At 47.0% G+C, this 14,518-nt stretch overlaps 1 protein-coding gene across 1 annotated transcript; it reads right to left on the bottom strand.

Moving 5' to 3' along the window:
• Positions 1-144: 144 nt before the first annotated feature.
• On the bottom strand, positions 145-14,293 carry EAE98_006537 (uncharacterized protein; the record flags this gene model as incomplete). The annotated part of the gene is made up of 2 exons (XM_038954160.1): positions 145-13,785; positions 13,832-14,293. 2 exons carry the CDS (start codon positions 14,291-14,293, stop codon positions 145-147), a joined length of 14,103 nt encoding a protein of 4,700 aa, XP_038809405.1.
• Between the last annotated feature and the right edge of the window lie 225 nt (positions 14,294-14,518).

The following is a 14,518-nucleotide window of genomic DNA, read 5'->3' as shown; positions in this document are numbered from 1 at the left end:
AAACTTCCTAAAAACGATATAAACAACTTTATCTACCTAGATGCTTAAATACATATACATATAACCCACCCACACCCACACACACACACACACACACACACACACACACACACACACACACACCACAACACACACAAACTAAAATCATTCCTCCACACTCCCCAAAGCCATCCTAATCCCCTCCACCTCCCTCGCTATGCCCTCCACAAATCTTTTAATCTCCGCTTCATCCATCAGAACCGCATCGGCTTTGACTCCAAAATCTATACAATCATTTTCGCCCTCGCCCACATCCACAAACACATTTTGCGTCGCCAAATACCCCGTTTCGATTCGCTGCACGGCGGTCTCCCCTTTAATTTTTCGCTTCGGTGCGAAATTCGTGGGGACCCCGATGGGGAGGGGGGTGAGGAGTTCGGGGGCTTGGTTTGTTGGGGTGGAAGAAGAAGAAGGAGGAGCATTTCTGCCCGGGGCATGGAATAACAAATTAAGACTTGCGTTGAACAACGGTCGTGGCTGTCCCTGCGACTCCTCCATCGCCCACGTCACTACATCTCGCAGAGAACTCTGTTCCCACGCGACCCGCTGACTCATATCTTGTTGAATCGCCAGCAGCAGATCACGTTCCGCGCGTCCGGAGACGGGGATCGAGACGGGGAGGAGATTGACGGTGGGCGCGAGCACGGTTTCTGCGCCGTGGAAGGAACTCGCGCGGCCGACTTGGAAGAAGCCGAAGGTGGGGTGCGTGGTGTGGGTCAGGTGGGAGAGGGCGCGTGCAAATGCTAACATGAGGATGGTGTTGATGCTGGTGTTGTGGGTGCGCGCGAGAGTTTGGAGGGTGTGGAGGTGGGGGATGGAGTTTTGGAGGAGGAGGAAGGTTTGGGTTGTGTTTTGGGTTTGGGTTTGGTCTTGGTCTTGGTTTTGGTGGTGGGTTTCTTTGTTGTTTTCTGGCTCGGTAGATGGGCTGAGGATGGTGGGTTGGGCGGAGCGGAGTGAGGATTTCCAGTAGGATTTTTGTGCGAGGAGGGAGGAGGGGGAGGAGAGCGAGGAATGCGTGTATTTGACGTAGGAGATGAAGTCGGGTGTGGGGGGTAAGATGGATGAGGGTTGGGTGTAGAGAGTGCAGACTTCTTTGATGAGTGCGATCATGCTCCATGCGTCGTAGAGAGAATGATGGATGCGGAATAATACGGCATCTGTTGTTGCGGTCTGCACTACACAGAGACTGATGGGGGGAGTGAAAAGTGTAGAGGGTCGTTGAGCCCAGTGGTGGACTTGACGCTGGACAGCTGAGATTAAATCTTCATCTGTTGATTGAGCGGGTATAACAGTGAAAGTTCCATCGGTGATGACCTCCGGTTTCAGAACAATCTGATACGCAGATTCGGGTGTGGGAGCAGTAAACACCGTTCTCAAAATCGGATGTCGCAATTGCAAATTCCTCCACACAGTTCTCAAACGAACTGTCTCAATCTTCTCGCGAGCCTGGAAGGCCCAAGTGGGTTCGTAGAAAGTTCTTCCGCATTTGAGCCAACTCGCCAAATGGTATTCTTGCCCCGCCATCGCCGGTAAAATTTCCTGCACGGTATCTTTGGGGTATTTGAGTAGCGAAAGTGCACTTGCTTTGGCTTCAGGGGATAGAAACTCTGTCGTCGCATCTTGTGGTGGGGTATTGACCTTTGATCTTGCGACGAGAATCCGGACGATCCCACCGAGAGAATTTCCTTGGAGGATATCGGCAACGCTAATCGATACATCGCGTCTGCGACAGATAGACGCGACACGGATTGCAGCAATGGAATCGACGCCCAAGGAAAAGATGCTCGTCTGCAACGTCACGGAGTCCGTAGGTAAATTAGCCACCTCCGCAAGAGCTGCACGAACAACCTCCAGCATCGGCGCATCCGCTACATCACGATGATCTTCCACATTTTCAACCTTGCTCTGGGGTATTCTCTCAAGTGGTAAATCTTGTAACTGCTTCGGATGAGCAACAACACTTCTCTGCGGATTCTCAAGAATATCTCTCAAAACCTCATCAAAAGTTTTGCAAATCAGATTCAGATCTTCGGTGTTGATGCGTCCAGCAGGAGATCCAGCACTAACAATCACCTCATCCTCTCCTTGTTCAATCTCCACATTCAACCCGTACTCCGTCGCATCGCGACTCTCGCCCCCATCCATCACACTCCAAAGTTTTTCTTTCTGCCCATCTGTTTTTCCCACCTTCTGGAACACAAACAACGCATCCAACAACGGCGCATCCGTGAAAATATTTTTCCGTCTCCAAAGCTTCTGGATCGTAGACAAGGAAGCATGTTGATTTTCCTGTCCCTGAATAACCACATCTTGGATCTGACTCGCGTAATCCTGGTTTCCCAGTACCGGATTATCCAGCACAACTCGGAAAGGAACAGTGTTAAAGAGCGGACCGAGGATGTGTTCTACCTCTGGAAGAGGTAACGAACGACCCGAAACGACATGTCCGAATACGATATCACGACGCTTGACAAAACAGAAGAGGGTTTTGGCGTATGCGAGCAGAGCCGCGGATTGCAGATTGATATTCATTTCTTGGCAGCGGCGAAGGATTTCCGAAACGGGCATTTGGATGGTCGTCTGCGCCAGGGAGGTAGTATCTGCAGGAACTGTTGAAGATGGGAGGGCGATACTCTGGTACTTATCCAATCTGTTGAGCCAGAACTCGACGCTTTTACCTTGACGCTCTGTAATAAGTTTTGCGGCTTCGGAGAAAGGAGTTACAGGTTTCGAAATTCCATGCGAGTAAGCTGATGACAAGGAATCGAAAATGAGAGGGAGGGAAAACCCATCATAGAGACTGTGATGAATTGACACGACGAGGACTTTCATAAACGACGAGTGGAGAATTGTGATTTTGAGAGGAGTCAGCGAGAAAGACTCGGGAGTGGGGAAACGGGTTGTTTCGATGATCTTTTCGATGCTTTGGTCGATCCATCCAGATGCTTGTTCTTCTATCCATTGAATGGCGGGTTTTGCGTGCACGGCGGCTAGCCATGGATGAGTCGCTCCTTCGAAATAGTGGAACGTGGTGCGCAGGATATCGTGCGCTTCGATTACCGATGTCCATGCTTTCTTTAGACGCGCGATATCGATATTTGGAGAGAGCTTGACGGCAGGATGATGCAGATAAAGTTTTCCACCCGTGGCGACAGTTTGGGTCAAGATACCGGTTTGCAGAGGGGTAGAAGGATAGATATCAGTAATCTTATCATCTTCCGCCAACAGAGGAATACTCGCTTTATGTTGATGCAGCAAATTTGTCGTTTTGGCCACAGCAGGTTCAGCAGTCGATTGGAGCTTGCTCTTGCTCGAAACAGCGCGCGCTAAAGCTGCAATGCTGGGGTGTCTCCCGATATCCGAAGATGAAACTGGGAGGCCGATGTTGCGGAGTTCCTTGGCGAAACGAATAGCAATGACGGAGTCGATGCCGAGACGGAAAAACGTGCTGGTGCGAGATACGTCTTCGGATGCAAAATCGCCGAGGCCAAGTAAGACGGTCTTGATAGTTTGCTCTTCGGGTAATTCTTCGCCATCATCGAAGATTTCGGAGGATGATGAGATGCTGTGATTGGATTGGATACCGAGACTTTTGATGGAGATATTGTCATTTTTGGAGATGGTATCGATGAGCAACTCGATCATTTCGAGGAGATTGTCGACTTTAGACGCAGAGCCAAACTCTGGAGTGTATCCCGCGCGGATCACTAGGTCATTTGATGGATGTCTGGCTTCGAATTCCACCGCGAAGGGATAATCAGGAGGCATATGACTATCGAGTAATTTCCACAATCCATTATCCGATTCTTCTTCTCCCGTTTTCATGAACGAAAAGAGACAGTTGAAGAGCGGACGATCGGCTTCCACCCATTTGTGAATAGATCTCGGAGAGCTATGTTGAAACTGCAGCATTTGACCTGAAGATTTCTGGAGCGCGGTCAAGATATCCAAAATCGTAGCGTCGCTCTTGCGGAGATCAATTCGTTGTGGCACAGTCGTAATGGTTGGAGCAAGGATTTTCTCGATATTGGGAATAGTAACCGTACGTCCGGAAAGCACAAGACCAAATACGAAATCATTAATCGAAAGTAATTTTGCCATTGCAAGACCAAAGATCGCTTGTGTTAATGACGGAAGAGTGACGTGCAATTTGGAAGCAAAAGCTTCGAGGGCGTTCAAATTGGTCTTTAAAATGCGTGTGGATACTTGAGCTTCGGTTTTTTCTTCTTCGTTGATGACTTCATTGAGAAAGGGTGAAGGGCTGTAATCTCCCAATTTATTGACCCAGAACTTCTTCGCGGCAAGCTCGTCTTGCGAAGCGACGTATTCCACTAGTGCGCCTGCAGAAGGTCGCTCAGGGGTTGGGATATCTTGATACCGCATTAGAATATCTTGCATTAGGACTGCCAGGGACTCGGCATCGTAGAGGGCGTGATGCATGGACATCAAAAGGATGGATTTTGAACTTCCTTCTGTGAAGATGTTGAGTCGGATTGGTGGTGTGTTTTCGATATTTTGCATGATATCTAGAGAAATTGCTTCTTGCATCTTGTCCGGAGTGCAATGTCTGCTGGATTTAGAGTAGACGTGTTCTGCCCATGGCATATCGAAGGACTCATTCTTGAGTACAGCTTGCAAGATATCATCGTTGATTTGGCAGAAACAAGTCCTCAAAATTTCGTTGACGGTTGCACAGGCTTTCCAAGCCTGGGAGAGTTTCGAAATATTGATGTCAGAAGATAACTCAAATGTAATATGATTAACATATAGAGCACCGGCTTCCTTGTTCAATGATCGAGCTACAACAGCTTCTTGGACGGGTAAACAAGGTCGGGCGCTTTCAACGTTCATCCCGAAATTTTTACCTAAAGGACTCTCCCGGAAGGCAGCTTCGACACGAGCAATTTTCTTCAGAGCATTTTCTCTGTTTCTAGCGGCCTGTTCGGGTGTAATATCTGCACGTGGTAATAATGCTAATTCTTCCACCGTGCTGATGCTAAGAACATCGGCAACACTGCATGTGTATCCAGCCTTTCTCATCAGGGTCGAAAGACTGATGGCTACCAAACTATCGACCCCAACCTCGAATATGTTGGTTGAGGGAGTGAATTCTGCAGAGGTAGCTGGAACCACACTTTTAAGTATCTCAACAACAGCAAGTTCTTGTTCGTCCAATTCGCGTACCGTAACAGTTCTGTTACCAGTCGATTGTCCTTTCTCAGCAGATAACAAGTGACTTAGCGGTATCGAAGCAAAGAGAGCTTTGAGTTGCTTCACATCTGCCTTTCCAGACATGGGAGCAAGAGGCAAGAAGCTGATTGGGATAACCACATCCGGAACCATGTATCCTGGAAGTCTTTCTCTACAGCCAGCCCGAATACTGACGTTGATTTGCTCGAAAGTATCTAACATCTCAACCTTCTCATCAATTCCCGCAGCCTTAGCATTGCTCGCAACGAATGAAATCAGTTGCATTCTGGAAAGCTCTGGATGTTTCGTAATAAGAGAGGATACGTTACTTCCAGCTGGTAGCAACGCGCGTACTGCTTCGGAAACCTCACCCAATTCAAGACGCTGACCACGAATCTTAGTTTGATCATCTGAGCGACCGAAAATCTCAATCGTATCGTCGGGCATCAATCTGACGAGATCTCCTGTGCGATACATTTTGCCGCCGTGGAAATTCTCGACAAAAGCGACAGTATCACGGTTGTGATAACCAATACCGACAAGACTTCCTGTTAGACAAAGTTCACCTTCTACTCCTCGCTTGGCGTAAGTGAGAGTACCAGGAATGAGTACATGGGCAACAGTGTCTCCTAGAGGACGACCCACATTTCTCATATTGACCTTTGAATTCACAATTGGAGACGAGGCACAACCAATTGTGGCTTCGGTAGGACCATACGCATTGATCAATGTAACGCTCTCCGAATCACCCCATGTTTCAAGTGTTCGTTGAGAAATCTTCTCACCACCCACACCCAGATACCTCAACAGAGGAACATCACTCGGTATCAAACCACACTGATCCAAGAGCGACGGCACAAAGCCCGCATGTGTAATTTTTAACTCTTGTAACGCCATAGGTAAATCATCCAGCAACATAGATTTAACCCCCGTGATGCATGAGAGACCGTGTCGCCAGGCGAGGAACATTTCAGCCACATGTACATCAAAGGCTCTGCTCGCTAGTCCGAGGAATCTTCCAACGCCGCCGAGTACCCGAGTCGCAGGGACATACTCGCATATGAATTCAGATTGGGCTTCGCAGAAAGATGTGAGATTGCCGCAGCTGATGAGGACTCCCTTGGGGTTACCTGTCGAGCCGGAAGTATAGAGAAGATAAGCGACTGCGTCTTTGCTCTTTTTAACTTTCAGAGCGACATCCCTGTCGGATTGGTATTGATCGCGATTGACGTTCACGAGGAGACATCCTTCAGGGACAAAATCGACGGTTTCCTCGGAGAAGAATATAGCGGAATTACTATCTTTCAACAAGAATGTTTTTCGCTCAATCGGCAACGATTCATCGATTGGTAGATACGTGTTTCCAGACTTGTAGATTCCGACTGTGACGGCAAACGCTGTCAGTGTGCGTCCTAGACACATACCGATCATGCGGCCGTGAATTCCATATGATGCGATGAATGTCGCTACGCGGTTAGCTTCTTGATCCAATTTTGCGTAGCTCCATGTGTGGATGATACTTGAATCTCGACCAATTGATTCTGCGATCTCGGCGGCGGCCCAATCAGGGTGTGTTTCGGCCCAGTGCTCGAACCAGCAGAGAGGATTATTCAGGTCGACGACGGGATGGAGATTCATTTCGCGGTATTTGGAGACAGCGATTAACTCGGTGGGGAAAAAGTTGGTGAGTTCTTGGATAGAAGTATCGGGATGGGAAATCATGGCTGCGATCAAAGCATCCAATTGCTTGGACAGAACTTCCACCCCGGGGATATCCAATACGCCTGCTTCGACCGAGACGACGAGATCGAAGCCGCCGTTTGCATTTTCCTCTACATTGAGTGTGAGATCATGTTCGACGTTCAAACCTAGGAAATCTTCGATCTCATTCCAGAGCTCATGTTTATGTTCGCTTTCGGTATTGCGTGGATGGAACACAAAGACGGCGGGATATAGCGGCTGGAATTTGGGTCGTCCGATGAGCTTGCGAAGCATACCTGGACTGGCATCGCGGTGGTTGTAGGCGGCAACATTCATGGAATCGTGTTTGCTGACTATTTCTCTCGCGGTGCCGGATGTGAAAATGGGGACTGGAGTTAAAGATACAAGAGGACCGATGATATCTTCTAGTGAAGACGAAGCCAGACGTTCGGACAACACTTCACCAATTACAATTTTCTGGTCCGTTTCGAGGAAATCGGATACCATGCATGCCCAGGCGGCGCGAAGGATGGAATTTGCAGACGAGCAGTGGAATTCTTGAGCTGTAGTTTGCAATTTGGAGATTGGAACAGAAAGAGGAATGGATACCGTATTATAGGTTCGAGATTTATTTTCTGGGGCCAGTTTTTCTACGCTGTCGTCTGCTTCGCTAACAAAGTCTTTGAGCGTATTTTTCCAGAAGGCCATGTCTTCTTGTGGACTGGTTCTTTGCATGAAGGAAAGTGCAATAGCTTCTCGGATTTGATGGCGTGGGCTGAGGTTTTCCTGAGAGGTGTATGCAGCGTGAAGATCATCGATGATGAACTTCAAGGAAGGTCCATCATGAATAGTGTGGTGAATGGAAAACATCATTGTTCTAACATCATTGCGTTCAAATACGACGACGGCCCATGGGGAGTTGATGAATGCACTAGTCTGATGCTTGCGAGCGATTTGTTGTGCATGAGTTTTTGCAGTTGTTGAGAAATCCTCGTTTGGAACTTTCACAACAGACCAGTCTACCGATGGCTTCTGGTAAATCAATTGAAGGAACGTCGATGCACCAAAACCAGAATTTGCCTTTGCAGACACCAAAGCCGTTGGCAAGAATCCAATACGAAGAGCTTCGTTATTCTGAGCCACCTTAAACCAAGCAGCTTTCAAAAGCTCGAGATCGATGTTGTCAGAGAGATTAAAGAAGTGGTTACTCCAATAGTACTCGTAGTTACGGAAAGTTTCACTGAGAAGATTTTCCTGCAGTGGCAAGGTCGGACAGACGGAAAATGCTTTATCGCCAATTGAAGATATTTCTGCAACCTTGGGGAACCATTCGCAGTGGAACACCTCGATTAGTCTAGAGGAGGAATCAAGACAAGTAGAGTTGGAAGCGGGATTATTGAAGAGGTTGCAGAGTTCCGCGATGGTTTGACAGTGCAGCATATGCGCAGCTGAAACCTTGTAACCGGCAGTTTTCAATCTTGCCGTGAAGCGCACTGCAGCGATTGAATCAAAACCTAAGGTTGCAAGTCGACTGTTTGATCGGAAAGTCTTGCTCTCAGTTCCTAAAAATGTGGCGAAATGCTCGAGGAGTCGTTCTTCCTCTTCTGTCCAAGCTGAGTCCTGGGTAGATGTGAAGTTACTTTCCCATGCCTCGAGGTCTAAAGCTTCGTAAGCACAAGATAGTGCTTTACGGTCGATCTTCGCAGATGCGGTTACTGGGATGCGATTTAGCACTACGAAAACGCTAGGAATCATATGCTCTGGGAGATTTGCTTTCGATGCAGCTATGGCGGCTTTGGCAACCTCGACTGCGCGTTTATTGGTAATTAGTAAATCTTGAGCAGGAATACTTGGGACTGACAAGAAGGTCACCAAGACCTTTGTCGGACGATCTGGTCGGGCCATGAGCATGGTAACCGCTTGTTCCGTATCGGGATGGCAATGGCTGAGCGCAAAACTGATCTCGCTCAACTCTACTCGCATCCCGTTGATCTTCACCAAGTCATCACTTCGACCCACGAACTCTAGACTACCATCGTGAAGTTGACGGACTATGTCTCCGGTCATGTATATATGGGCTCCACAACTCTCATTCCAATGGAACTTCTCTTCCGCCTTGGATAGATCTTTCCAATAGCCTCGAGCTACCTGTGGACCCGACAGAGCCAGTTCACCCACACCATGTCTCATCACGACTCGCTCGTTGTTGAGCACAAAGACGCCCACAGAAGGTAATGGTAATCCGACATTTGTGCTCTTGAATGAATTTTCGAAACCGCCGAATTGTTTGACTGTAGATACAACACTAACTTCAGCAGGACCATAAGTATTATACGCGAGCATATTCTGTGACCAATCATCTGCGACAGGTTGAGGCAAGGCTTCTCCAATCATTGTCACGACCTCGAGGGTCTGACAATGCGCGCGAGATACGATTGTTGCAAAAGCAGGAGTGAGATGGGCATGTGTCGCATTGGTTGCGTTGGCGAGATCCGGGAAAGAGCCAAGCATTACATCTTTGGGTGCTGCGATGACAGTTCCACGCAAACCCCAGGTGTAGAAGAGATCTTGCACAAAGACGTCGAATGTTGGTTGTGAGAATTGGAGACAGCGAACTGCGCCAGAGCGGCTTACAGGTATGCTTTCTTTCAAAGATTGCATAGCTGTGGCTGCGGCGCTATGCTGCACTTGTACACCTTTAGGCAGACCTGTTGTTCCACTGGTCCAGATCAAGTATGCCATCGAGTTACTTCTGATGATGGGCAAACTTGACGGTTTGGTTTCATCATAGCTAAAGGTAGAATTTGTGGCATTGTTCTCTGAAATATCGATCAAGACAACACCTTGGGGAATGGCTTGAGCATCTTGACTCACAGTATCGTTTGCCACCAAAAGCATGTTGGCATCTGTTCTGACAATCAAGTCGTGTCTGCGAGATGCGGGAAACGTGGGATCAATTGGACACCAGGCGCCACCAGCTTTCAGAATACCAAGAATAGCCACATAGAGCTCTGGTGATTTGTACATGGAAAAGGGAACAACTTTGTTCTCCAAAGGACCGTATCTTTCAACAAGATAAGACGCAAGTGTGTTGGCTTTGCGGTCAAGTTCAGCATATGTCCATTTCACGTTTCCTGCTGGATCTTGACCCGTGAAGTCATTCATGAAGATGAGTGCGATATCCTCAGGATTCATCTTTGTGTTCCGCTCAAATTCGGTATGCAAAAGAGCACCGGCCCCAGTCAATTCGGTTGACATGACTTGAGGGTATATTGATGGAGCAGTAGCGTATCGACCATCCATATAAGAGTTTTCAGGATTGCGGATGACAAAACTGATCAGATCACTGAATTGCTGCAACATCAGGGTAGCAGATTCATTATTCAAGAACTCATCTGTATACGTTGCTCGGAGACGAAGCGATCCGTCTACCTCAGGCCAGATCTCAATCATGACAGCAAAATCATTGGCCATTGCAGGGTAGTCAACCTTTGACCACAATTCAGAATGGTTTGTGCCAGTAGAAAAGTCCTGGAATGCAAGAAGAGTATCGTAGTACAAGCCTCCATTTGGGGCGACGATAGAGTTCAATGGTATCTGGAGATGACCGAGAGATTCTGCATTAATCTTGGCTATCGCGTGCAATATCGAAGAGACGCTAGTTGCTTTTGCCTCGAGCAATTGAGCGGGAATATTGATTGGGACAGTGGTGAATGTAGGACCCATGCAAACTTTCGAGTCTTCATCCAATCGACCAGATATGACACTACCAAAAGTTGAGCTGTGTATGGAATCCTTGTAAGTGGCAAGAATCAATGCCCAAGCCGCCTGAAGAATGCTCAAAGGTGAGGTAGAGCAATTCATGGCACCATCACGCAGGCCGTCTATACCAATTGACGCTTTGATTGAAGTGGTCAATGGCAGCTTTGTCATCGTTTCTGGTTTCAAGCCAGTGAGTGGCGGGAAAGGAACCGGGTCACAGTCTTTCAACTGAGAGGTCCAGAATTCGATTGTTTGGGTAGGATCTGAGCCATAGTGCATATTCACCGCGGTAGAAATCTCAGTTCTTCTGGGAATATCCGATCCACGATATACGAGGTCGACTTCATCAAATAAAAGCTGTAAAGAAGCACCGTCGAAAATGCCGTGGAAAACACTGAAAGTGAAGAATGTTTTAGTAGTTGATTGGATAAGAGTCATTTGATAGGGTGGTCTATCCAAGATTGTTTCGTTCTCAGCTTGACGTAGTGTTGATTGTATGCACTGATCTATAATCTGGGGGTCGTCAGATTCGCAAGTTACTACCTTCCAGTTTGGTACACTCAAGTTGGACGACTCTTTCAGAACGCATTGTCCAAATGGCGATAACGCATCATCGATGGCTACAAAGACCATCCTGTACGATTCATGGCGTTGGACAGTGGTTATCCAGGAATTCTTGAGTCTGGAGATATCAACTGATGAGTTGATGTGATGGACAGAGTTGTGTATATAATGCTTGTTATCCTTTGAACTCCTCAAGAAACTTGCCAGCATTCCGGACTGTGTAGCAGTAGTGGGCAAGATCTTGGCGATATCTTCCGGCGATATACCAAGACTTTCGCTGCAAATAGGTCGATGCTTCGCCTCAAATTCATCGAACGATATAGAAGCGCCTGCAAAATCATGAGTAGGTGCCTCCCCAGTATCATTCTTGCGGCGCTCCACTATGGTGTTTCTCAACTTTAGGGGAGTTGCACCTCCAAGTACATCGGCAATACTGAGCTCGGTGATGCTTGCATCTCTAGCTAATTGCAAAAATCGAATAGCTTTCAAACTGTCAATACCAAGAGAGAACAAGTTGGTGTTCGAATTCAAGTTCGCAGTGGATCCCACCAGCTCCGACAGTAGGTTGCAAATCAGTCTTTCGATTTCATCTTGCACTCCAATACTATTCGAGCTGGCATCTTCACCATTCTGAAGCGAGTTGGTGGTCTTTGAGCATTCCTCGTTCCAAAGTTTCTCTGTCATGGCCGAAAGAGATTTTCTGTCAATCTTGCCAGCCAAAGATCTTGGCATCTGAGATAAGACAAAATACTTTGAGGGACACATATATGATGGAAGAAGTCTGGCTGCGTTCTCACGACACCTAGCTTCCACGTCTTCCTTGGTGTTATCCGCATCAAGAATGATGAAACAAACGGCTTCCTCGCTTCCAGCCTGATTAGCGAATCGCTTATAAGAGACTGTTACCGCCTCTTTTATTCCTGCGCAACTCGCCACGACTGTATCAATCTCGCCGAGATCAACTCTTCTGCCGCTGAGCTTGACCTGGGAAGTATCCATACGACCAAGGAACTCCACAACATGTTGACCCCTACGATCAGTAACAATCCGAGCTTTGTCTCCAGTGAGATAAAGTCTTCCGAATTTAGGACTGACGACAAAGGCCTTAGCATTTTGTTCTGGTCGATTCAAATAGCCAACGCTGACTTGAGGTCCTCCGATAGCAAGCTCACCAGCGAATCCTCTGGGAACAGGTTTGACAGAGCCTGAGCTTGTATCCACAACAAGTAGCGAACATGTTGGCAAAGCTGGTCCAATAATTGAGCCTCTGTCATCAGGGTGGAAATTAGGAATTAATGTGCAGTTAATAGCTGCTTCTGTAGGACCATATGCATTGCAAAGTTCAGAAGACTGATCCGGGCTAGGTAAACGCGCAAAATCTTCGATATTTTTTCGCAGAACAGTCTCACCCATGGTCCACAAACTTTTGAGCGAAGTAAGTTTAGAACGACGGAGGAGAGCTGCCATACTGGGTGTCGCCATCATGACCGTTGCCTGTAGTTCAGATACAACCGCCTCGAAATCTGTCAGAATAAGGTCACGTGAAGCAGAGCAAAGTGTGGCTCCTGACGACAATGTCACAAAGATTTCCATTAGCGAAGGGTCGAAAGTTGGAGCCGCAAATTGAAACCATCTTGGTATTCCTTCCGATGATGGTGGCAATTTTGAAGTGATAGCATGCGATGCAATCGAGCAAGCTGCTGCGAGATGAGTTATCTGTACACCCTTTGGCTTGCCCGTTGAACCAGAAGTATACATGATATATGCGACATCGTTCTCCTCGGGGCTTGCAACCGTACGTAGTGATGGAGGATTTTGGGTGGTGATGCCGTCACGGGTTCTCATGTGAATGAAAGACTCAATATCGATCCACTTCATAGATTCTGATGAAATGGCAGAAAGCTTATGACGATATTGCTCTGAGCCTAGAACAATCTGAGGCATCAAGTCTTCATGAATATCCTTTAGCCTCTGAGGAGGTGCCTCAATAGGAAGTGGGCAAAATGCCAAACCTGCTTTCAAAATCGCCAAATAGGCAACATAAAGTTCGGCGGAAGTCGAAAGCAGGACAGGTACAAACTTAGAGCTACCACTCTCTTGTTTGTCTCGGGATACTAGTATATACTCAGCCAGACTCGTCGTGATCTCATTCAGTTCTGAGTAGGTGAAAGTTCTTCGCACGGGGGTTTTCGATTCTGAACCTTGAGATTGCAGGAAATCCAACGCAACTCGGTTTGGATGTTGAGTGACCCGTCGCTCAAAAGCCGAATGCAACAAAACTTTCTCGCTTTGAAGATCCGACACTTTTTCATCTTCAACGAAAGAGGGTGGCCTGATTAGTGGTGGGAAGTTTAGAATCGATTCGTTTGCTACGGCTTCCGCATCACTTGATGGGGAACGTCGTAAATAGGAAATGACTGCGTCGAATATATGTGGAGCATCTGAAGCAGGTAGTAAAGATGGATCATATGATAAAGTAGATTCAATGATGGTTGAATCCTCCACAGTGATGACGATTGTGAAAGGTGTCTGTGAGTGTTAGCGGCATTTTTGAGTCTCATTGCTAGATACTTACTATATCGGATGGTGATGTCACATCACGAGACTTAGTAATATATAAAGCAAAATCGAGAGATTTCATCGATTGTGGAATATCTTGAATAAATTCCCACGAAATCAATGGGCGGCTATCTTGCTCACTTTGAGACTCTTCTGTCAAGCGACCGTGGATGATGCCACATTCTTGCGAATTATCTGTAGTTGGGGAGTTTGGGGATATATCAGAGGAAGCGTAGAAAGCAACCTCATCGTGCCCTGTGAAAGCAGCAACGAATTGGGCATAAGATTCATGAATAGCGGAACGATCGAAATTCCATTCTCCAAATGAGAAAGTTTTCTTGATTGACTTCAAGTACGTTTCTGAATCATTTCTGGATCGATTTCTGTTCAACTCTCCTCTAGAAACATGTGAATCTGCGAGGTTTCGATAAGCAGTGTCTAAGGGTGGAAAAGTGGTATTGGGTATTATGGAATCCATGATTTTTGGAAATGTTGATGGTTGATAGTGAAATTATTGATACTAGGGATAATTATTCATGAGAGAAAGTATCAAAGAACTGAAGATAGGCAAGGCTGGGAAACACTTGAATAATTATTAGGATGGTAGTCGAAGGGTAGTTCAAATCACTTGATCACAAATTTCTCACTGTCGAGCTACGCATTGCCCAATGCCAAGGTATATTGTGGAATCTCCATGTTGCAG

The sequence above is a fragment of the Botrytis deweyae genome (assembly GCF_014898535.1).
Source record: "Botrytis deweyae strain B1 chromosome Unknown BDEW_014, whole genome shotgun sequence".
NCBI classification, from domain to species: domain Eukaryota; kingdom Fungi; phylum Ascomycota; class Leotiomycetes; order Helotiales; family Sclerotiniaceae; genus Botrytis; species Botrytis deweyae.
This window is presented reverse-complemented; position numbering and strand designations above follow the sequence as displayed.